The sequence below is a fragment of the Xiphophorus couchianus genome, chromosome 6 (assembly GCF_001444195.1).
Source record: "Xiphophorus couchianus chromosome 6, X_couchianus-1.0, whole genome shotgun sequence".
Classification (NCBI taxonomy): domain Eukaryota; kingdom Metazoa; phylum Chordata; class Actinopteri; order Cyprinodontiformes; family Poeciliidae; genus Xiphophorus; species Xiphophorus couchianus.
The window spans coordinates 25,704,167-25,729,833 of NC_040233.1; the positions used below are offsets into that span (position 1 = coordinate 25,704,167).

At 37.6% G+C, this 25,667-nt stretch overlaps 1 protein-coding gene and 1 long non-coding RNA gene across 3 annotated transcripts in view; one reads left to right on the forward strand and one right to left on the reverse strand.

Annotated features, from left to right (window-relative positions):
• Positions 1 to 2,018: 2,018 nt before the first annotated feature.
• The window catches only part of LOC114147203 (uncharacterized), a 42,779-nt gene continuing 19,130 nt past the window's right edge, over positions 2,019 to 25,667 (reverse strand). Inside the window, exon 3 of the long non-coding RNA XR_003596040.1 lies at positions 2,019 to 2,142. This is a non-coding gene — a long non-coding RNA (uncharacterized LOC114147203). The remainder of the gene's footprint in view (positions 2,143 to 25,667) is intronic.
• Positions 14,287 to 25,242, forward strand: LOC114147202 (uncharacterized). Of its 2 annotated transcripts, XM_028021796.1 has the most exons (10): positions 14,287 to 16,150; positions 16,925 to 16,991; positions 17,649 to 17,692; positions 18,438 to 18,578; positions 19,582 to 19,686; positions 20,031 to 22,101; positions 22,462 to 22,581; positions 23,300 to 23,368; positions 23,572 to 23,634; positions 24,740 to 25,242. In XM_028021796.1, the coding sequence occupies exons 1-10, from the start codon at positions 16,148 to 16,150 to the stop codon at positions 24,964 to 24,966; spliced, it is 2,910 nt and encodes a 969-aa protein (XP_027877597.1). In that variant the 5' UTR covers positions 14,287 to 16,147; the 3' UTR covers positions 24,967 to 25,242. The 2 variants fall into 2 exon arrangements, with proteins under 2 accessions (XP_027877597.1, XP_027877598.1); XM_028021797.1 differs by lacking the exon at positions 23,572 to 23,634.

Consider the following 25,667-nt stretch of genomic DNA (forward strand, 5'->3'; position numbering starts at 1 on the left):
TTGAAAACAAAAGACTGCAGAGCAATGTTTGAACAGGAAGTGTTTAGGTTTACTTGTGTGTGTGTGTGTCTGCGTTTTAGGATGCCCTGGGCGCTGCTGTTGGGACTGAAGCCAGACGGTTTACAGTCTGAAATTTGATGAAGTCTGTTGTGTTTTATATGCACAATACATTATGAATGAGGCCCACCTTCTGCCAAAGGGATGAAATATACAGGGAGGCACTGGACGGAGCTACAAAGACTCATTGATCATTATGGATGCTGAAGCATTATTCTGATTCTTTGATTTAAAGTTCTAAGATCGAACACAATTTAATTTCCGAAAATTAAATTTCCAAACCAACCGGACCACCTCTGTGAAAAAGTACAGCTGCGTCATAAACCTAATTAATGCTTGTGTCACATTTGGCAGAAACAACTGCCAGAAAGGATTTGTGTAAAAACGATAGCAAGTCTTTCATGGTTGCTGGGAAGGAATCGGACCCTGCCGCAATTTCTGTATCAAATTCCAGTCTGGACTTGAATTGGGTCACTTCAAAACCTTCCTTTTGTTTGTTTTAAACCATTCAGAGGTTTACTTGTTGACTTCTGGTTATCTTCAGTGAGGCTGTTGATTCATTCTTGGAGTAATTTTAGGGCGTAGTCCGGTAGACTCGGCTTGATTGGGAACCGAAGTGGCAACATTTGTTACATTTCCAACTGCTGTGGTTCTCTTTCACACTGCAAACCCTTTGAAATACTTGTGGTGGCGCTGCACCAAGAACCACTGAAGGAAACAACATGAAATCCTATGAAGAACACGCTGAGACCAACTTCCTTCACAAAATGTAAACAAAAATGGAGACTTTAGTGGTTGTTGGATTTCTCTTTTGTCTTTCGCACTAGAGTAGCGCGTTTGCTTTGGTTGTACTTCACCCAAAATGCCCGGTGCTGTAGTCCACTTCCTGCTTTTGAAGCGTTTGCTGGTCTGCTTGGCGTTCACATTAGCATTAAAATATAATTCACTTCAAATGAACCAAGACTGAGGTTTTTATGCAGTCCAGTTCACAGTTTTTGGTCTGCATGAGAGTTCGGCTATATATTCAAACATCCCCAATTAAAACAGACTTTCTAGCCAAAAAAACTTAAGTTTGATTAAAAAAGCTGCATTTATGGATATTGGCTCCCAACATGAAACATCCCCTGATCCTTTCCATTTGGTTTTCTCAATAGCTGTGTTTCCGTTACAAATGTACTCAAAACCTTGTACATTTTTCGCTAATGTAAAATAAAAAACAATTTTGAAAATTTTCAACCTTTCAAACTCAGAAATTTTCATGTTTTTTTTCTAGAAAATTTCTGAGATTATTAAAAAAAAATAAAAATCCCTAGTAAATCTTCAACTTTTGAAACTCAAAAATTTCAACATTTTTTTAGAAAATTTCTGCAATTGATCAAATGTTTTTAGGTATTTTTTCTAGAAAACGTTAAACTTTTGAAACTCAGAAATTTCACAATTTTTCCTAGAAAACTTCTGATTATTAAAAGAAATAAAATGTTTTGGCTGACATTTACTCCTCTTTTTTAAATATAACAATGCCTTTGCCCTGCTGTATGGCGCCGACTCACACAGCAGAATCTGATCCAACTTCAGCTCCGTAAAATCTCTGCAGACCTTAACCCAAATTGATTTGTAAACAGAAAAACAAACCACATATGTGCTGCAGTTGAAACATTTTTCTCCAGAACATTTGGTTGTTGCACAAACACAGAGACAACATTAAAATGTTTATCTTATTTCTTATGGGAGCCATTTATGGCTCCTTCTCTGTGACCTGAACTGATTTAGAGTTTAGCGTTGAAACACTTCATCTGAGCATCTTAAAGTCCGGCCTCGCTCCTCCCCGAGGTCTCGCTTCCTCCCATTCCCACAGACGTCTCCTTCAATGATACGCTATTGATTTATTGCCCAGCGGATGACAGGGACGGAGCGAGGCGCGCTGAATGAGAGACAGTAATATCAAACTGTGGAGCAGAGGCTGAAAATGAAAGATTTTATTAATGTCGCTGAAATATTTGCTGTTGTCCAGCTGTCATCGGCGAAGCTTGATCGACTGTTCAGACTCCACCTACAACTTGACATAACAAAGGTCTGATTTTATAGCTGTGGAAGAGACAAAAGAGCAAATAAATGATGTTTGATATATACTAGGACAACCTGCACATTACACTGCAAAAACAGAATCTTAAGTATTTTTGGTCTGATTTCATACATAAGACAAAACTATCTTACAAATAAGGTATAGGAAGTTGTTTTAAGTTAATAATTTCTTAATATTGATGGAAAAAAGTACTAGTTCCATTATCTTATTCATAACAAGACATTCTTCCCATGTTATTAGTGAAATAATCTGCCTTTTCATCAATATAAAGGAATTATTAACTTAAAACAATGACCAATGTCTTACTTGTTCAAGTATACAAAGATATTTGTAGTAGAAACTAGACTTTGTGAGATTTTGTGTTTTTTCTTTTAATAAAATGACAAATTTTTTTTTCCACATTAAACTTTAAGACCAAGTTGTATAATGACACACTGAGAAATATGTAAACCTTTCTAAGCTCCAAACATCATAATTATCTCAAAAATGAATATTCCACAGCGATCAGAGTCTTTAAACCAAGAAAAATGGGTCTCCTGTCAATCCTGAAAACTCAATATCATGTTAATATCATTATGAACCCTATTTGGTTTGATTTACAGGAGCCTCCTCTAATCTAATCCCACCTGCAGTTAATTATTTTGGTTTCAGCAGGTGTACAAACATCTCAAGAGTCAACTGGTGCAATCTCTGTATGGGTTTTAAAACATGAGTCCTATGGTGGAGCATATCATCCAAAAATAGAATATCCAGATAATTTTACAAAGTATTTTTGGTCTATTTTCTACTGCAAATATCGTTGTATACTTGAAATAATACAAGTAAACAACCCAAAGTCACGCGAAGGGCAAAAAACTTGCTAACGTTGACTTGCTTTGGTTTTAGCTATTAAGTTGTCAATATAACGCGCTAAACCTTAAGTGTATGTGTGATATATAAAGGAAAAAGGTACATATAATTGTCAATACTTTGACAATTAGAAAACAAGTTCAGAACAAAGTTTTAATTAAGAAAAATAATGATGAAGAGGGAAGAATGTCAGTTTTGCTAGCTTGACTATGGCAACCGTAGCATGTAGATGTGCTATGGATTTCTGTGTGTTTCGGTCCAGTTAAAAAACAACAAAAAAAGAGCAACTAAGCATCAGCTCTGACAGATCATCAGTAGAGCAGGAGTTTAAATTAGCAAATCAACCACCACTGTGTTAGCTTGGCTAATAGCAGCGGCAGCTAATCTACCACAGTGATCACTTAATAATCTCAAAATGAACATCAAGCCTGAAAACATAAAACTGTAACAGACTGAATGTTGTGTTCTTTGTGTGGGAAATGTTTACGTATTGAATCCTGATAAATATAGTGGAGCTGTTGCCAGTCAGTTGCTATGGAAACGGGTCTGTGTGCATGTGGGCGACTCAGAGAGCGAGAAAAAGGAAGAGTAAGTGGTTTTGAATTGTTCTCCAACAGTTTTTCTGTGTTATTTCGTGCTCTGCTGCAGCACAGAGCACTAAACTAATAATACCTTCTTCTCTCATACGCAAAATTTCAGGATGTAAACAATAACATGCAACGTGTCTACAGGAGCTTGTATTAAGACAATAATTCATTAATACTGATGAAAAAGTAGTAGTTCCTCTGGTGGATTATTCCACTTATTACATGACATTTTCCCATTTTATAGGTGAAACAATCCGCCAGTGGAAATGGTTCTATTTCATTAAAATTAAGGCATTATTGACTCAAAAGAAGCTCCTACATTTTGCTACTTGTAAAAGTTTTGTCATATTTAAAGTGTATTAAGAGAAACTATACCAAAATACCTGGTAAGATTTTGTCTTTTTGTAGTGTTGTTCACCAATTTAGTTTTATTTTTCAAAATAAATTTTGTCACATATTTATCTTTTTCTCAGGCTCTCCAGATATTCATGCTGAAACATTTCAGCGAAAGCAACTTCAGCAGCAGCATAATGGCGGATCCTGTGTCTGTTCCTCCAACACAAACGCAGAACAACCTCCCTCGACACGCCAAACAGCTCATCTGTCTCAGGGAGTCCAACACAAAATTAGGGCCACTCTCTGCTCTCTGTTTCCAAGGCAACCGCTACGGCGGCCGGCAGAGTGGCCGCATTATTTACCTCCGCCAGCGGCTGTATAATCCTCGTCACCTGCCTGCTGCGTCGCAAACCATACCTTTGGAGAAGAACGTCCAACCCCCACGAGCAACAGGACCCCCAACGCACACACACACACACACACACAAGCACATGCACACACACACACACACACACATTTATAAACGTAATGTAAATTCGTCATGCTGTCACACACAGATGAGGAAACCTGCAGGGGAGAGAGAGCAGCAAAAATCCACCCTGCTACACACTATTGAGATAAACATGTTTGCAACCGTGTAGATCTAATTTGAAAAAAAAAATCTATGCTTTACGACAGTGAATTAGGGCCATTGTAGTTAGAAAAAAAGGAGAAATTAATTTCTGTATTTTGCAGAAAAAAACTAGGACATTTCTGAGCTCCAAAAGTTGAAAATTTATAGAAGAAAAATAAAAATATGAGATTAATCTCAGAAATTTTCTGGAGAAAAAAAAATGGAATTTTCTGAGATTCGCAAGTCAAAAATTTCCAAGACAAATTTTAATATTAATCTCAGAAAATTCAAAGATTTTTCTAGAAAATTTCTGAGTTTCAGAAGTTTAAAATTTGCAAGAAAACCCCAGAAATTTTGAGATTACTCTAGGAAATGTTCTAGAAAGATTTAGAAGATTTTTGTCTTGAAAATTTCTGCATTTCTAAGTACGAAAGTTTTCAGCTATAGACGTTTATAAATTTCTGTGTTGTTCTATAAAATTTCTGCGATTGAGCTCTAAATTTCAAAAAATTTTCTTGCAAACTTTTGACATTTCGAGTCCAGAAATGTTCTTGTTTTTTCAAGAAAATTTCTGAGATTAATTTTTTATTTTTATCTTATCTTATCTTATCTTAAATTGTCAACTTCACCAACTCGGACATGATTTTTTCTAGAAAATTTCTGCGATTGATATCACAATTTCCAAGTGTTTTCTTCTAAATTTTTGACCTCTGGAGCTCAGAAATGTTCTGTTTTTATTCTAGAAAATTACTCAGATTAACCTCAAAATTTCAGATTTTCTTTCTTGCAAATTGTTGACATTTCACACTCAGAAAATTCAACATATTTTCAATCAAATTTTAGAGCTTAATCTCTCAACTTCTGAGGGTTTCTGTGCCGACATTTAGTCCTCTTTCCTATCTACAGTGGCCCTAAAGCGGTGTTGTAATACTAACAGGAAATGTTAAATGTGAAGAACATATTTATAATAAAGCGTGTAAAACACCTTTATTCTGCACGCTGGCTTTCACAAAAACAAAATCCACACACAAAACGCCTGAGCCCCCTGTGTTCGCCCCATCAGTCAGATCCATAATTGGCCATCCATTATGCCAGAGTTCATTTGCATGGTTCCGGCTGAAGTGTTTACCAGATGTCTGTGGGTGTCGCTTACATGATTAGGCAGCAGTCCTGCTAATTTACTGGGCTGATCCTCTGGGTGCTTGTCCATCACTGGTGGAAATCAGGAAAAAAGCTACAAAAACTGCTGTTTGGTGGAGGAAATGTGATGTTTTATAATAACGATGGTCCTCTGACTAAGATTTGATTTGGCATCTTGTTGTCTCTGTAAACTGACGGCATCAAACACAAGATCAAAGTCTTTATACTGAAGATGGTTCAGGAGGATTAAGGAAGCCTGAACAGCAAAATCTGCATTTTCTTTTCAGTTTGATGATGTTCTGTATAAATTGTGCCCCACAGAGCCAGTATGACGGGTTCAGTAGGGTTGGGCATTTATTATATCGTTTATCATTTATTGTGAACATTTTTTGTCACAATAAGAATTTTGACTTATCGTCGTCTCAATAAATTTCAGATACAAACAGTAAAAAAAAGCCCAACTCATTTCCGCAAATGTTTTAAGTTCCATCATATCATTAAATTCAATCTGGAGAGACTCACACGGAGAAGAAAATAGCAGTTAAAAAGATTTAATGGTACAATTTCTTTGGCGCTCGGACCCGGCAGAAGACCGTGAGCCGAGGATCGCCGTGAGCAGGCGGTCTGCTCGGCGAGCTCGGGATAGTCTTCCCCCTGGGACCGAAACTGGTGGTGGAGCGGAGCTTGGAGAGGGAGAGCACAAGGGATCCTGGAGGACGACCCTCATGGTGAAGGTGGAGAAGGGGAGGAGGTGGGTCGAAGCACGGCTGACGAGCAGGAAGACCCAGGGTAGCTTGGACTTTTGAAGGTGTCTTTGGACGACGATTGGCTGGAGCGGCGTGAAGCTCCGGTCCGGATTGGCTGCGGTCGGGCGTAGTGATTAGATGATGTGGTGAAGCTGGTCGGGTCTCCCAGTTTGAATTTTCGCCAAGGCTCCATTTTTAAAATATATTTAAATGTAACTACATTTAAATATATGTAACTGTATATAGGCACATATTTAAACATATATATTTAAGTATATATTTAGGAAGTTAGGTACTAAGTAGTTACTACCTAACTACCACAGTTAGGTAATAACTAGTTCCATTTACTCAATTACATTTACAACAGTTTTATGTTTTAAGCTGTAAAATTGCCAGAATGGAGCAAAAAATAACAGAAACGTTGCATGTTGTTTACATCCAGAAATTTCGCACATGAACATTTTGCCCGTTTTTTATTTTTATAAAAAATAAAAAAACTGCTTCTGGAAAACAGCCAAAGTGCTTAAAGTTACTATTTTTTCACGTCTTGAAAATGACCCGTTGGCAGAAACTTCTGGAATGTACGAATGAGCAGCGCTGAGCCGTTACCTAGCAACCCCAGTAAAACCCAGCCCGTTACCTGGCAACGCAATCAGAACTCCAGCATGTTGGTCAGTTGGGTTTACTGAGACGAGGGTCGTAACATTTACTCAATTGCATTTACTTGAGTAACTTTTTGAAAAAAGTTACTTTCAGGAGTAGTTTTTCTACGCTGTACTTTTTACTTTTACTTCAGTGACTTTATTATGAAGTATCTCTGCTCTTCTTGAGTAAATGTTCTGGATTTTCTACCCACTGAATGAAAAACAAACATGTTTTAACCAAAGATTCAGACACACCTGCAGTTTTTGTTAAAGCTTCATGAGTTTTTTATTAAAAGAAACTGATTTAAAAATATATATTTTGCCTGATTGTTATTTTTTGTTACTTACATGAATTATTATCATTTTGGTCCTTAAAATACCAAAATTTCCACTTAACTTTATAATTTGGTCCATATGATAATATAAATCTTTAAATACTAAATGATTGATAATTTGATTAGTTACTCTCTACTTGAGAATACTTTTTACCAAATACTTTTTTGCTCTTGAATGATTTCTTGGACAGCTACTTACTTTTACTTGAGTAAAAATATGTTTAAGTAGTGATACTTTTACTCGAGTACAATTTTGGGTATCTCTGTGAAAATCACACTTATTTTTAAGATGCCAATTGAAAATGGGAAAGTTTTTCAGGAGGAGTATTTGTGTTGGTGGCTCCATGATTTCCATTTCATGAATTCACAGCCATGAAATCACCCAAAAATGTGTAATAAATAGTTTTTTAAAAAACATTTTATCATTATCACAATACCACCATGAAATTTACTGACAAGATTCCAAGTCCATATCGCCCATCTTTGCTGCTTAGTTCTCCAAACATGGAGCTAGATTCCAGGCATCAAGTTCGAACTAGGCTGAAAAACACGTAAAACAAAAAACTGTAATAAATGATTGACTGCACAAGATTTCCATTTTGTAAACAGGAGGCGTTTCGCTCCGTCATCCAGAGAAGACACGTTTCCATTAGAGCGCCGGTGATGGACGCCCGCACACAGAATCAGCTCATACATGTTTCCAATCATTTGTTGTGACACTTGGGTATAAACACAGGCGAAGGCACACAAGCACCTGCTGAAACATATAGAGTATGAACTCTGCAAAGTGACACATGCTCATTTGCAGCCGACTCTCGCCTGTCACAACATTACGTTTAATGGACGTCTGGCAGGGAGCTTCCCCACTTCATCCAGAAATTTCTGCAGAATAAGAGCGTCACCGACTATCCAGACAACATCCAAATAACACGCTGGGTGTCGCGCCGATCTGAAATAGCAATCAGCAGATGTAAATGTCATCGGGTTTTCAGCTTGAGGGTATTTTAATAGGAACATTCTGATCCTGGGATTTAAATCCAATATAGATGGCTTATCCAATCCCTGTATGTGCTCCAGGAGAACGGCGAGGAAGTGGTTTCAAATGCCACAGAAATGTCACAGATAATATTAAAGTACACATTTCTTACAGGGTTTGACTAACAGACATACTTTTAGTTGCATTTTCACTGTAAATGGGGAAAAAGGCTTTGAGGAATTACAGTCGTTTGGTTTTTAACTCATCCTCGCCTAATAAACTCGCTCACATTCTGTTAAAGAGGGAAAAGTTGACATAAGACATTGCAAGTACTATACATAACATTACATAACAATGTTATGTAAATTCAATATAATTATTTAAAATATATATATTTTTTAGCCAAAGTTTGTACAAAAAGTCCAAAGAGACTCTTGCTTGCTTTGAAAACAAAGATTAGACATCCATGGACCATCCTTAGCAACTAGCATGCTAATGCTAGCACACGGATGCTAGAGAAAAATGTGAAGTAAATTGTAAACTTTAGGTTTAGATTATATAAGATACCAATAACACAAACTAACGTTACAATCCTCCAGGTTGGGATGTTTGAGTCGCTCTCTGGCCTTTAGCCTCACCAGCTGCAGGCAGCGGCGTTCGCACCCCATCCTGCTCTCTGCGGTTTATTAGTAAACCGTGCAGCAGGCCGGCTGGATTAGAATTCACTTCCACCTTCGTGAAGCACAGGGAGGTTGGGCAACATGTTATTCAACTCGCCCCAGTCGCTGGCAGTGACCTGCGTCGGCTCTCTGAATTAATAAACCGTGACTTGGCTACAGTGACCCATAAATTACTCCTGTTGTTGAAGATTATCGGCTCCTTTGAAATGCACTTCTTTGAAGGCGGTGGTTAGAGGGCAGCGGTGTGACCCGAAAGTTCAAACCCTGCGACCACAAACGTGTCCGTCAAAAGTCTCCAGAACACTAAACCTGCATTCTTCCTCACTGTTGGGAGGTTTTCCTGCCTCCAGGGCAAACTGTGGAGAAAACTGAACATGCTTAAGAAATAAACAACTGGACGTTACATTAAAATGCACTGGATGTTGTGGATGTGCTGATCTCTGACTGAAATCTTAATTTGTGTTTTCATTAGTCTGTGGAAGTAAAATAATGCCTTTCATAAAACACAAAAGCCCCAGAGATTTAACTGATTCAGATGGTGGCGAGATGCACTGCTCAAGAATATAATTAAGTGTTTCATGAGGACAATCAGCATAACAATAAACTCTGAATGTCAGTTCCAGGAAACTAAAAGCTCCTGCACAAACCGATAATAGCGTCAAAATTAGGTTTTTATATTTAATGTCAGTATATTAAGAGCAACATGCACTAAAACTCTGGTTGATTTTATAAATTCATGAGGTGAATTTATAAAATTCATTTTGCTGGTCTGAAATAAAACCAGAGTAATACCACCATCAGTTTGGAGACGAGATGCTGAGGGAGGAGAACTCACTTTCTTCACTATTTCCCAGCTTCAAAGGTAAAACTAAATTACTCTTGAAGTGGAGCATCTTCTATTTGTTTCAGTGGTAAAACAAAAATATTCATTTACAAAATTATATTTCAGTAATTCAACCGATGAGACTTCAGGTTTCTGCAAAATGGAGCAGAGAAATTATCACAGTTTGTAAGGATGTTGATTTATTTTTACTTTTGCTTGTTTTGTCATTTAGTCAGAAATGCATAGTAATGTGTCAAAAATGTAATAGCAGGGAAGGCGCCAAGTAGTAAATAAATGTTTGCTGTGAAAGCAAAGTTTGCAGAATAAAATTACTTTTTTTTTCTAAGCAGCTCTCTGCAACAAACCATTCATCATGTTGGCATCTGAGTTTATTGCAAAACAGGCCCTAAAATATAAACTAAAAGTTTTTAAAAGATTCGATGAAAGTGAAAATATAATATTGGCAAGAAAATTAGAGGTGACTTAAAAAAAAAACCACAACTAGTTGTAACAATAGACTTTAAGAAACATTAATTTAATGTAAATTATGTTTAGTTTTTATAAATTTAGATCAAATATTGTCACACAGGCACTGTGTTTATGCGTTCATTTCCAAAAAAATCTAATTTTGAGATTAATCTCTGAAATTTTCTAGAAAATAAAAACAATAAACTTTAGATTATTCTCCAAAATCATCTAGAAAACAAACATATTTCTGAAAGTTGAACATTTCCTAGAATAACTCAGGAATGTTGAGATTAATCTAAAAGAAAAATTCTAGAAAAAAACTTGAATGAAAGTTTGAAATGTCGAAACTTTTCAAATTTTGGAAATTTTTAAAAATAAGTTGACTTGAAATTAAGACATTTACAGTATATATATATATGTATATATACAGTATATATATTTAATTCTCAGATTAATCTCAAAATTTCGAAGCAAAATTTCAACTTTTGGAGCTCAGAACTTTTCTTGTTTTTCTCCAGAAAATTTCTGAGATTAATCTCAACATTTCAAATTTCTTTCTAGCACATTTTTGACTTTTGAAGCTCAGAAATTTCCTATTTTTTTTCCAGAAAATGTTAAAGTTTTTTTTAGTGGAAATTTCTTCCCCCTGTGTTCATAATACGCTGGAAAATTACAAAACATTTAGGACAACATGTTCAACTGATTGTGGATCCCTTTAGGACTTTAGCACAAGACTAATACCATGCTTGTATTTCTGCTTTACAAAAACAATCAACTGGAAGCACAAACCGATTTTCTGCTGCTGTAAATTTAGTGATTCCTTGCCAGTGAGTTCAGACTTTCACAAACATCCAGAGTTTAAAGGCTGTCAGTCTAGATTCGACTCAATAGCAGCGACGCGCTCTTAAACGCACCAATAATCCAAACAAGCCGCTGTGTTTTCACACCGTCAACAGTTCACGGCAGCAAACGTTTCAGCTGTAATCCTTTTACACGCCGTATAATCCCACCCACCCTCACAGCGGAGCCGTGTCACTCAGACTTCAACTTGGACATCTGTTAACAATCCGCACAGAGAGCGACGGCCGCAGACACTTGATGGAGGAGTCCTCGACTCGACAGGAGGAGACGCTCCGGCAGACAGCGAAGTAAACAGGGCGCGGAGATGACGGACTGCCAGCAAACCTGGCCTACCACCTGCGAGCCTTCAGGCCCCCCCGCAGGGCGCGAGCTGCTGTGTGCTCATGCCAGGAGATGATAGCAGGCGGCGAGCAGACGGAGGGTGAGCGTGTGTGTGCGTGTGTGTGTGTGTGTGTGTGTGTGTGTGTGTGTGTGTTCTTGTTTTTCCCCCTGCGTGGGGACATTGGCCTGACTCTATACCTACACGTGGGGACCTATTTACCCGTGGGGACCAAATTTGAGGTCCCCACCGGCACAACCCCATTTTGTAGCATAAAATGGTGTATAAACATGCCTCGTGAAGTTTTCCAGGAAGTCCCCATGAACTTCATTTCAAGACAAAATTTGTGCGAGTGTTTAAGGCATGCGCTCATAGTGGTCACACAGAGTATTGCAGTCCCCTTTAGGCTAGGTGTTCCGGAAGTGTGCTTCACTTACTGCTCACTCACTAGTCCCCCCTATTGGTCAGAAGGAGTTTTACAATTTAATGGCCAAATTCAACTTTAACTTTAAAAATCTAACTTTTTAAACTTAATTTCTTACAGTGTGGGATTATAGAGTATTTTTTTATGTAATTTATTTTAGTTTAATTTAAAGTGAAGTTTACCAATATTTACTTTTTTATTTAATTTATTGCACTTAGCTTAGCTAAGCGCTGTGAAAACCTATTGAAACTCAAAGGCTTATTATGATTCTCCTCAGTAAATAAGCACCAATTTGGAGGCCTAAGAATATTCGAAAACTCAAACTTTGGAGACTGCCGAGGAAGATGGCAGCACGCTAAGAAAGCTCCGGAAACCGACAATTTTCTTTCACATTTATCTGGAATATACACCTCTCAATTTACCCGGATATAAATACATCTGACATGCTAAAACCTAAAGTATTTCTAAGAAGCCAGATATTAATAATTTACCGACGAAATGTCAAGCAACAACAAAGCTAACTATTTCAAAGGTGCAGTAACGAGAAGCAAGCTAGCAGCGAGGACCAGCCCCACGCCTGACAGCACTTCTGCTAACCCGTTGACAGACTTAAGCTGCACTGAAGAGAAACATACCGACCCCAACTTCATTGAAGAAATATGGAACATGAGCGCAACACTACAAATTGTTGCAGCAGATGTTGTCTCAATTAAAGAAAGAACTAAAGAGCTTAAAGACTCTGTGGAAAATATTCTAATTAGACTGGGCGAGGTTGAACAGCGGGTGTTCCTCAACAGCACTCCCTAGAAATCTTTTTTTTAAAAATCTGTCCCCAAGCATTTTTCAATCAACAATCATGAATGTCTCTTGGAGCCATGGTGCATACCCAACAAGAAGTAGGTCATTTTGGATCAAAGCTGTCATTTAGTCTTTTTTAGAAACTAAGGAAACTCCTCCTACAGATGGGAAGAGGTAGAGACGTTGAGGAGGAGGGCTCAGGGCAAGGGTAAAACATTTCACTAAAAACCACCAAAGACTATCCCTATGCCACCATCTACAAAACCAAAGAAGAGCCGAATGCCACTGCAGCAGTAATCCAGTACAGGAGACTCTTGGGTACAGGATCAAGACTACCACATAGAGTAAATACCCTCCACAGAGAAAGGAGTTGGAAACTAAAATAAAGAAAGCTCACACTAGTGTTGGTGGCTTGGTGCAGCTATAACAACTTGAAGCTCAATACCCAGAAGACAGTGGAGTTAATGGTTGGCTTTAGGAAAGTCACAAACCCATCATCCCCTCTTGTTCTCAGAGTCCTTTCCATCTCCATTTTGGACTCATCCTGCTTCCTGGACATCACCATCACCCAGGACTTCAAGTGGAAACCAACCATCAGCTCCCTTATCGTGAAGGCCCAGCACCAGATGTTCTACTTATGGCAGCTGAGAGAATTCAAACTGCCAACTGAGTGTTGGTGCAGTTTAATACAGCCATCATCAAGTCAATCCTCACTACCTCTATCACTGGGTACAATGGAGCCACAACCAGGGACAAACAGATTACAACACATTGTGTGTAGTGATGAAAAGGTGATCGGTTGCAACCGCTGACCTTTACAGGAGATTGCACGACCTAGAGTCCTTCAAGACTCTAGGTCGTGCAGGTCGGATTGCAACTGACACTTCTCACCATGGACACAGTCTGTTTAAGCTCCTCTCCTCAGGGAGAAGACTATGGTCCACCCGGACCAGAACGTCCCGCCACAAGGACAGTTTCTTTACCTCAGTCATTAGACTGTTGAACAATAGATAATTGACTCTGGCATAACACAGCCACTTTATCCACCTGCTACTCTTACTCTACTCTACTCTGTGTAATTTAATTAACAGTGTTTCAGTTTTGGTAATGGCATTTTTAAAATGTTCCTCTATTACTTGTCTTTTAAGGTATTTAAGATCTTTGCTGATTTGAGAATTATTGAAACTGCAAATTATGGGGACTGCATAAATGTTTCTTTTTAATTTATGTAGCAAGATTAATCAGTTGAAAATAAAAACATGATTTAAACAGTTGTCTTTGCTCTTCTAGACAGACAACAAACAAGCAGACATTACTCAGAACTAAATATTCATGTCTTTGATGTAGAAAAGTCCCTTCGTAAAGACTGAAACAGTAGCTAAACCAGAAATTAAATTAAAATAATTTAAAAATCCCTAAAGAGAAACTACAATGTAGTATTTCACCCCATGTTCATTAGTCAAGTCAAACAGGTCATGTTTAGGCCTGCTTCGTAGGAATGATTTCCTGAAGAGTTCTGTGTTACAATATTAAGTGCAAAAGTTTTCTGCAAAACAAAATCCTTTATTTGCTTTTCGTTTTGTGTAAAGGTTATGCAGTGTTGTCCATTTTAAGTGGCTTACCCATACAAAATTTCATATGAATAAAAATCAAATTTCAAAGATGATAGATAGACTGTTACTGTTTAGTAGGCACTGTCAGTTAGGCTGAAAATGTCTCATGCCTGGTTCCCAAAAATGTATTTGGGAGCCAGGCATGACACTTGAAGTAGATTCCTGAGGTCAAACATTGTCAATGGCCTTCAACCAACACATCAAAGATGGGCTAACCCAAGTAAGATCTCGTAGTTCCTTATATATTCTTCTTGATAGAAGAAATTATCTGTAAAAGCTAATTGAGATTTGACCAACACTCTATAAAGCACTTCATATTTATATCAATTAACAGCCTCTTGTAAATATTTCAATAACATATATGCTCAATATGATTGTACAAATTGGTATTATGTCTTTCTTAACTCCCCTCATCTTTTTCCAATGGTTTGCTCCACAAGCTCTTAAGTAGGCCATTGGTGACATTGTACCCTTTGGTCTCTCCAGGCCTGACAAGAAGATAACTGAAAGAAGGATTGGATTTGTTTGACTGACTCTGTTTAAGTTAGAGTTGTTAAAACAATAAACTGTAGCATTTTTGAACTTTTAATTCAAAGTGCTTGGTTGAAGACAAAGAATGGTTGAAGAAGAGGAATCAAGAATCAGCATGCTCCTCAAGCAGGTTGACTGGCTCACATTTATGTATTTATTTATCCACATATAGTTTTCCTTATCTACTACAGCCCTCCACCCAGCTTCTCCACAATGGAGAAACTGGGTGGAGGCCGTCTCACACACATCCTGAGATTTGATGTCCCCACCTCACCCATGCCCATCCCCCCTCAACATTCCCTCCATGGCTTGGAGGGAAACATGCTGAACTATAAAGTGTAGCATGTTTGAACTTTTAATGCAAAATGTTTGGTTGAAGATAAAGAATGGTGGGATAAGAGGAATCAGTATGCAAATTATTGTAATTTATATATTTATTAATCCACATAAAATTTCCGGATCTGCTGTAGCCCCTCCACCCACTTTCTCAGTAATGGCTGCCGTCTCACACACATCCTGAGATTTGATGTCCCCACCTCACCCATGCCCATAACTCCTCAACATTCCCTCCATGGATTGGAGGGAAACATACTGTACTATAAAGTGCCGCATGTTTGAACTTTTAATGCAAAATGTTTGGTTGAAGATAAAGAATGGTGGGACAAGAGGAATCAAGAATCAGTATGCTACTCAAGGAGGTTGGTTGACTGGCTTACAATTCTTCAGTCTCTTTCTGCAAACCTTCCTAATTTATATATTTATTTTTCCACATCCTAATTTTCTGATTTGCTATAGCTCCTCGCCAGTCTCTCTGTAATGGCTGCCATCTCACACACATCCTGAGATTTTGCGTCCCCACCTCACCCATGCCCATCCCCCCTCAACATTCCTCCATAGCTTGCTCTCAAACTTTGCAGATTTGACTGGTGTGGAACCTACAAAATGTCCATTACAAAGAATAATTTTTTCTCCTGAAGCATTACTTTGGGAGATAACACAAGTTAAGTAATTAATTTCCTAGTTTTATAACTTAATTGATGTTCGGTAGAGTTGTGACGCCAAAGTTAAGGTGTCATTAGTTATTAACACAGGGCTGGGCCGTAAGCCTCAGCTAGCTGCTTTTTGCAACCAAGCAGGAACTCCGGCCTGTGCCGGAGTCTAAATCAAGCGCTCCTTTTTTGACTGCTGCACACCTGCACCGAAGGAGGAGATTCAGACCTTCATGCTAACATCCGAGGAATGAGGAGCAATCTAGCTAAAGAAAATGGTAAGATTATTGTTATTTTAATGGACTCCCGGTTATTATCTATTATATCACTCAGTCAGATATACTTTTAAATGCTGTTTAAACGTGTTGACCTGTAAAAACTGTTTCAATTGTGTTTCACTAGGATGGCTAGCTGACATTAGCCTAGCTACAGCTAATGAGAAGCATGCATGTTTTATTTTCAATTTATTGAGGTCCAGTCTTACAGCAAATAAATAGAAATAAAAGTGACAATTAACCAAAAAAAGGATAAGTTATTAAAATATGACTGCTCACAAAAATGACTCAAATGCAAAATAAAAAAAGCTAAGTTTGAAACATGCAAACCTAATAGAGCAGAAATCATGAAATATGCAATATTTTCAGTGGCCCTGCTTGTGTGATTGAAAAGAGTAATAACTTAAGAGTAATAACTTTTTACATGTGCTCTGAATTGAGAGACGATAGACATGAGGAGCTAAAACATGAGGCAGAAGTAAATGGATGCCTTGTGCATAAAGGTTGATTCTGCTGGGAAGGGAGCCTTCAGGCCACATTACACCAGACTACATCCTTTTTAAAATAATAAAGATTGGGATTTATGGGGTTTTTGGGGGGGGTGTAGGAGTGGGGGAGGGTATATTAGGATGAATCAGGAGGTTTGAATTGGAAACTAACTTCAGCATCATAACTTTAGGTGGGGGGGATCTGTTTTGGCAAAATTAATTTCAGGCCTTTAACACTGACTTATAATCATTGAATGCTTTTTTTTTTTTCCTGGAAAATGCCAACCAGAGAAGTAGATCCAGTGATAGGAGTGACGGTGGAGTAGAGTCTACACCCAGCTGTTCCAGTTTAAAAGGTGAATTATCTCAGGGAAAGGTGCATTAGCCCACAATGTTTTTCCCACATTTAAGTTGTTTTGCATTAGTGTTTCCACTAAATCAATATAATGCGAGTTATAACTGCTCAGGTGAGAGAAGGGAGGTGTGACAAGAAGTCTATTAAAATTATAATTTTTTTAACATGATTTTAGTTGCCTAGAAGAAGCTACCACAATATCAGTTAATGTTTGATTTAAGAGTACCAAGTCAGGTTTTTCTTAAACAAAGAAAAGGCTCAGCACATCTGTCGGTGATTTTACTTGAAATGCCAGTTGTTTCTAAATGTCCAAGGAAATAGAGATTTGTGTTGGGGGGAAGCTTTGGTAGAACCCAGGTCAACTGCTTTCCTTTTTGCATTCGACCATTGTTGACTTGCTATAACTTTGATAATTTTATTTAATAACCCTTAGTCTAGTTGTTCCAATCTTGAGTATTAAATTGAAAAAGTTAGAAATTTTAAAGAATTGCTGAAATTATTGAATACTGAAGGTCGGATATTTATTTCTAATCCCAAATTTAACATTTGTAACCTAGTGATAAGACCCAAAAATATTTTGAGAAGACCAAATATAGGAGATGCAGAGCCTCTGAATTGTTTTAAGGTGATATTAACTTTTTTTCTTTTTAAATTTCAGCTACAGATGAGACATTTGGGCTTGATCCAGAGCAGAGGCAAATGGTAAGTGTGCCTATGAATAAGTTCAAAGGATGTGACAGTATTTCAGTTTCATTCTAGCTCACATGTACTCTTCATACTGCATAGCTAATTTAAATATTGTTCTAAATTAAAGTCTGGAAAAGTTGCTGCCCAGTTGTCTTCACCAATGAACATGTGCATTAGTATTTACAAATCCTACAGTGGTGAAAGTTATTTTCGCTGTAGAGAAGTGGCAAAAATGTTATGCAGAGAAATTCTTGAAAAAGATCATTTTGATATAAGCTTGTCGTATTGAGTTTGGGAGGAATGCTGTATCTTGACAATATGTCTCCATCCAAGTTGGCACCTTGTGTTTAACATGTCTGGATCATAGATGATGACTGAAATCAGGCCTGTTAAGAATTCTCAGATTTTCAAAATATTGTGAAAATGTTTTAATACCCCAGTGATTCACTTCTACTTATTTTAACTGATTATAAAGGCTGATGTCCTGCACAGATGTTTTCCTGTTCCACCACACTTGACTCAAATTAATGGATCATTAACAAATGTTTTATAACAAGCTATTGGAGAATGATTTGATTTGAATGAAGTGTGCTGTAGCAACCCCTAAACCCTGGGAGTTGCTGATTCTTGACTTAAAGTTTCACCTGGATGCATCATTCTCAATGTGGTCAGGTGCCAGTTCCATCTGGGGCCTGTGTCTCCAATTTGTTTAATTTCACAGATGTGGACATTTACAATGCTTGTTTTCTGTGTTTTATAGGATCAAACACGTCAAGCTCGTCGCCTGCAGAAACTTAAAGCCCATCACAATAAATGTGAGGCTCATCACAAGAAGCTCGTCACAAAGGCAACAAATGAAGTGAGGGAGAACACGTCTTTTCTCCATCAGAAGGGCTTAATGGTTAGTTTTGCTTCACCTTTTTCTTGATGTACCCAGAGATGAGAACTGTTAGTAAATGTACCATTGTATGTGTGGCTTGAGCTGTTTTGACAGTATTATTGTAAAAATATCAAGAAAATCTTCTTGCAAATTTCTTAATACTTACTATAATTATGTAATCAACACAAATTCATAGCTATCTTTAATGCTGGATAAAAACGTCTTTCAATTTTTAAAAGTTTTGTGAAACAAAAATACTGTCAGTTATTACAAGATTTCAAGTGTCCAACGTCACGATGCTTATCAGAGAAGAAATACATTTGGTGGTATTTGGCTGCTTTGCAAAATCATGTAACCTGAAACTTTAGACTGTGCACAGGAGCTTTCTTTGAGGGGGACTCACCTTGTCAGTCAATTCAAATTTATTTAGTGTCTATTACAATACAAGTTGTCACTAGATGCTTCCCAGAGACCCAGACATGGACTAATCAGGACTAAACCCAAAATACTCTGAAGCATTTATTATCTTCCAGTCTATGAAATTCCAATGGCCTGTCAAGTTGAAGTATAAAATAAATGTGCATAGTTTCAGTGTCATTTAATCTAAATTTAGTAGGTTAGATTAGGTGGTAATGGATACCAAAATCCAAAAGTAATTGGCCATGGTGTCTGATTTTTAACTGTCACATTTGAACACAGCAGAATATTAGCTTTAGGTATATTTGTAACAAATCTGGGTGGATCACTTCATGGTTTGTATTAAATCTGTAAGCAAGGCATTTGCTTTATTTATCCTCTCACCCACTCTATTAAGTACTGCGCTGTCATATTATACACCATGAAATGCAGAATCTCCAGTGTAATCTGAAGGAGCCTGTGCACTTTTGGTGCTGTTAATATGTGACATCTTTGGGATTTCTAAATACCTTGATTCAGTAGAAGTTAACTGTAGCTCTGTATTAAATTGTAACAGTTCATTTAGGCATGGACACATTTTAACAGTTAAACTTATAATTTTTTGGAGTCAAAACAGTCATCCGATGAGAGCGACGATACCATCATCCTTGGTCCAACACCAACTGAAGGGGACATGAGCGTGCCTGAGCTTACAAGAACTGACAGTGTGATTGTAAGTTTATTTATAAATATCATAGTCCAACCTAATGTTAAGACTCACTTAGGTTAGAAATTCTATTTTTTTGTAGTATTTAAAACCAAACTATCCAAGAACTCAGTTAGTCGCCATGTGCTGGTAAATCTGTCACTTTTTGAGGATGCTTAAAAATGTTGGAAAAACATTTGAGCTAACAAGCACCAAAAAAATTTAAAAGAAATCATACTAGTATTGGGAGTATTTCTTTTTTAATGAACTTTTTAAAACTAGTTGTACATATTTAACTTCTTCTGATTTGTTTATATGTTTGAGAAATAATCTGAAAGTAATTTCTCTCTTTTTAAAAAAAATAATTTTAGCTAAACAAACAAATGCTTTGCTACTCAGAAGCATCTCTATCAAGTTCTGACATCACTGAGGAAGAGTATGTTCCCGATTCTGAGAAATCTGAGAGTGGCAGTCTAAACGACAGTGACAGTTCAGTAGACGTTAAACAGCTCAAGAAGAGGAAGAAAAGAGCCCAGAAAAATACTTCTTCTCTGGAAGTCCAACCACTTAAGAGAATGCGTGTGACCACTTCTAGTTCCTTGACTGCAAAAGATCCTGGAGAATCTTCTTCAACTGATGCAAAAGATCCTGGAGAATCTTCTTCAACTGATGCAAAAGATCCTGGAGAATCTTCTTCAACTGATGCAAAAGATCCTGGAGAATCTTCTTCACTTGATGTGACAGTCATGACCTTGAAGAAGAAGGGAGATGGCAGTAGGGCTTACAATAAAAGGTACTTTTGTGCATTTTGTAGCAAACCTTACAGCAAAATGGCACGTCATCTAGAAGCAAAACACAGTGATACACCAGAAGTGGAAAGTGCACTGAAATGTCCCAAAGGTTCTAGAGAACGACGGCTGCAGTTGTCCTTGATAAGAAACAAAGGAAACCGTGCCCATAATAATAAAGTCATTAAAGAGGGAAAAGGAATGCTCATTCCCCGCCAACAATGCACTAAATCTGCAAAAGCTGGTGATTACTTGCATTGCATCAACTGCGAGGGTTACCTCAAGCGGAAATCCTTGTGGAGGCATATGCAGAGGTGTTATCTCAGTCAAAAAGTCAAAGGACTGAAGCCAGGAACATCTCGAGTCCAAGCCATTTGCAAATATGCAGAGCCAGTACCAGACAGCGTCAATGCACAGTTTTGGAAACTAATACATGACATGCACCATGATGATGTAGCAAAAGTTGTCCAAAGTGAGAAGTGCATCTTGAAATTTGGAGAACATTTGTTCAACAAACATGGTCAAGATGTTACAAGACACGAATACATCCGACAGAAGATGCGCGAAACCGCACGAGTTGTTCTGCAAGGGAAGAAAGATGGCAAGTTGGAGACGCTCCCAGACTTCTTTGTGCCAGCTAACTTCCCTCATGTTATAGATGCAGTTAAGAAAGTGGCTGGCTTGGATGAAAGAACAAACGTCTTCAAAACGCCATCTTTAGCACTCAAGTTGGGTCACAACCTCAAGAAAGTGGCAAATGTTCTTGAATGTGAGGCTATGATCTCAGGCGATGAGAATACCATTCACAATGTGCGAATTTTCAAACAAATCTGTGAGACCAGATGGAGCGAGTGTGTCTCTTCCCATGCTCTTAGGACTTTGAATGAGGCTAAGTGGAATGCTCCTCAGCTTATTCCCTTTGCTGAAGACGTTAGGAAAATGCACCAGTATCTTGACACAAAAAGGATGGAGTGCCAGAGGAACCTGAAGGAAGAAGCTGTAAAGAAGAACTGGGCTGAACTTGCCAAGATCACGCTTTGTGAGGTGATAATATTCAACCGGAGAAGAGAGGGAGAAGTATCCAAGATGCCACTGAACGCTTTCACCTTGAGAGATACCTCTGTCACCCATCCAGATGTGGAGCTTGCTTTGTCAGAACTTGAAAAGAAGCTGTGTAAACACTTCCAGCGAATTGAGATAAAAGGCAAACGTGGCCGAAAGGTTCCCATTCTCCTAACTCCTAATATGGCATCATCAATGGAGTTGCTTGTCCAAAATCGCCGCAATTGTGATGTATTGGATGAGAATCCATACATGTTCGGGAGACCACAGACTCTCAATCACTTCAGAGGATCGGATATTATTCGTGAGATGGCTCAAAACTGTGGAGCAAAACACCCTGGAGCATTGTCCTCAACCAAACTGAGGAAGCACATGGCCACCATGTCAAAGGTACTTAACCTAAAGGACAATGAAATGGACGACCTAGCTGACTTCCTTGGCCATGACATTAGAGTTCATCGTCAGTATTATAGATTGCCTGAAGGGACATTACAGTTGGCAAAAATCAGTAAAGTGTTGCTGGCACTAGAAAGAGGACAGCTCTCCCACTTCAAAGGACGAAATCTGGATGAAATCAGCATTGATCCACAAGGTAAATTGGTATATTTTTTTGTGAAGATTTAATTTGACCCCCTGGCATGGCACGTTCTATTTATTTTGATTTTGACTTTGTAAATAAAAAAAAAAAGATGACATCTATAAAAGTTTGAGTGTCAGACATTGACAACAGTAGGAAGAAGTAGCTCAGCAGGCATTTTTTATATTACATATTCGAATTCTTGTAGTTTTTTTGTTTGCTTGTTTTAATCTTTGGGAAATTCAATCATAATTTCCCATTGTAAATTGCTCACTTGAATGGCCATAGAACAAGGAAAAGCGCTAAGACTGTGCTGACAGCATATGCAATGCTTCATAGTTTAATATGATGGATATTTGTTACTTCATTTTCCAGAAAAAATGTCTGTGGACAGTGGATCAGACACTGAAGAAGAGGTTGACTCAGCTGAGAGGGATGCTGGTACTTCATCTTCCAGATCACCAGATATGGATGGCAACAAAAAAGTAGAAAATGGTGAGGAATCACAAATACATTGATTTCTGCCTTTTGTACAATCTGTTGTCAAGACAGCAGTGCACTTTTAGATTTGTGCTTAGGCATTTTAACTTACTCTCTAGTGTATTATATATAATATATTTCGATTACATAAAGTAGATTTTTAGAATAATTGTCAGAAAACCACAAGGTTAAGCTGTTGCCATCTTGTTTCTCACCTGGAAGTTGGAAACCAGATTTTATGACATTAAGTTGACTGACTATATCACATCCATCACTGCCAGGGATGTGGACATGTGAAAAAGTGCTTCCATGACACTTTAGTGAATTTGGGGATTATCGAATCCCCTGAAAAAACACCTCTTGGAATTATAAAAATGGTTTACTCGACATTAAGAAGTTTTTTCAAATAAGTGCCGTTTCCATTACAAGATCTTTTTTTTTTTTTTTTTTTTTTTTTTTTACATTTGATGGATAGATACAGGTCATGGAAATGAGTCTGATAGTTTCATCCATAAAAGGAGAAATGTTTTAAAAAGTGTTGCTAACAGGGCCAAACTAAATGTTGACGGTAAAAATTAGATAATTACAATACCAGCAGCTTTTGATTTAGTGCTGTTAAGAAATTAGTACAAAGTTAAACTGTTAAGCTAATTATTTGAAATGCTTGTATAAAGTAAACATACTGACTGCTTACACTGTTGAATACGCTTTTACTTAATATACCTTTGTTTAGGTCAATTTGGGGTGACCAGGAGATGCACCACTGAAGTTGGACAAAGCAATGATCTGCCCTCAGCAAAAGGTAAGAATATTTATAAGCGTGAAGAAAATGAGATTGTAGATTTCTGATAAATATTGAACCTTTAGAGGCCACTGTCCTCTATCATTACTCTTTTTCATGTATGTCATTTTTGGGTTCTGTCATTTATACAAATTTTCAATGTACTCTGTAACTGATAATTTTGTCCAAGTCAGATATATTTTGAGATTTCTTTGGTTTAACAGAGAGGTCAGATGACGAGGTACTGGCAGACATGGAAGTCTCTGGCAACTCCAACACGACTAACGGTAGTTTCTCTTCCTCCTTGGAGATTATCAATGAGCAGAAGCTTTAAAAATGTTGCCAGACACATCTTTCAAACTGAAGAATTTATCTGACTGCAAATTTTTATTATAAAGAAATTATAACCACCGGGTCTAATGTCTCAACTGAATGTTCCTCCTGCAAGCCAGGCTTGAGAACATGTAAACCTTTAGTTATTTTTTACACATTTAGTGTTCATTGAATATTTCACATTATCAGGTGTAAACCTATTTCCAATATTTCCTTAATTTTTTTATTGAACTAAACAAATGGGTAAATAATGAACATTTCACAGCACTGTCTGTGTGGTGTCAAAATTAGGCTTCCTCATTTTATAATCTCATGAGGATTACATGATATCTCAACATATAAAACTTTAGAATAGCTCAATTTTCATTTGACTGCATACCCTCAAGCAAAAGTTTGGTTTTACTTCTTCTCCCCCTTCTCTCTTATTGCCACCTTGAACTGTCTTCAAACAGCAAACTAACTAGACTGATCAAAGGTAGTTTGGGTGATTATTTTAATCTTTCTGCTTAACTGCACCTATAAAATATTTCCAAAACCTATAGTGCTAGGAGAACTTATCAGGCCCTGCGAGTTTTCCCAGTTTGGACTCTGTGACAAAGGGAGATTTAAGTTTTATCCATTAGAGAGCCCCGCTTATGTTGATGCTCTCTTAACGTAGGCTCACCGAGTCTCCAGCCACCATCAAATCACTCAAAATCTTCCTTTTGGTGAAGTGTTTTTGAAATGGATGATATTTTAAACAATTTTGTCGTATTTTTTGAACATCCCCTTGACCTTAATTATTTATGCTTGTGAAGTATTTTGTACAATTAATTCTCTCTTGTACCTGCTGATACTTCTATAAAGGATGGGGAGATTTATGTGTTCTCTCACTACCAGTTGTCAGCTTCAACAGTGACAACTATTGGAGCTGACAGCTGACCCTTAAATATGAAATAATGCTTTACTACAGCTGTAGTAAAGAAATGTTTTCATGATAGCTTTATAACTTGCTCTGTCATACAGACTGAAACATTTTTTCATTGAAGAACACTTAAAAGTGCCCCTAATTATTTTCAGGCCCACCACAAAAGAAGAGACTGAAGTGGAACCAAGAAGAAATCCAGGCAGTGGAGAAAACACTCATGGACTGTATTGACTCTGGAAAGGTTCCTGGGAAAGCCCAGTGTATGAAGTGCATTGAAACCTCACCAGTAGCCCTCAAGGACAGGACATGGCAAGGGATTAAATTCTATGTGAAAAATCGCATAGATGCATTAAAACGAGAGACTTTCAAAAGAAGGTAAGCGTTGACCTTTTTGTTACTGTGAAAGAAAACGGATCATTTGTTAGTGCCATTACCACGCCGATTCTGTTTGGAGTTTCTGCCGGTTTTGAAGTTTTGAGACAGCTGCAGTCAAGTTTTGTAATGCAAGTATGTATGCATACTGTATGTTCATGTTTATTGATACATATCAATGAATACATTTCATTTTAGTACATGCATGTTGGATTGTATGTATATTTTTTGCAACAAGATACTGTAAGTTATGCAATAAAATGGTTCACATAGAACCAGAAAATGTAGTCCATTATTGATGGTTGGCATTAAGCATGTTACCAGGCACTTAAAAATAACATTAAACAAAAACAAATCTGATATAACACAGTTTATTGACTTAAAAGAACTAGGATTGCTCATATTTGACAAACTGTGTTCCCAAAAATTACACAGTGCCACCTGGTGGTAGTTGGTGATGGACATGTCCCCACATGGAGCCAAAAACCTGACAGATTTTTGATTTTCTAAATTTGATTAATTTTTATGTTAAAGATTATATTTCATGTTCCAATATCCCTAAAAAAAATCCAAACCTAAAACCAAGCCTTTAGCTCATTTAGAAAGTTGGGTCCCCACGTGTAACCACCTAGTCACTCGCCAAAACAAGTCCTCACGTTTCGGGAAAAACAAGTATGTGTGTGTGTGTGTGTGTGTGTGTGAGAGAGA

Coding starts and splice junctions, on each gene's coding strand:
- LOC114147202 (XM_028021796.1), top strand. Junction 22,102..22,461: donor AATCAGCATTGATCCACAAG/GTAAATTGGTAT, acceptor TTCATTTTCCAG/AAAAAATGTCTGTGGACAGT. Junction 23,635..24,739: donor CAACTCCAACACGACTAACG/GTAGTTTCTCTT, acceptor AATTATTTTCAG/GCCCACCACAAAAGAAGAGA.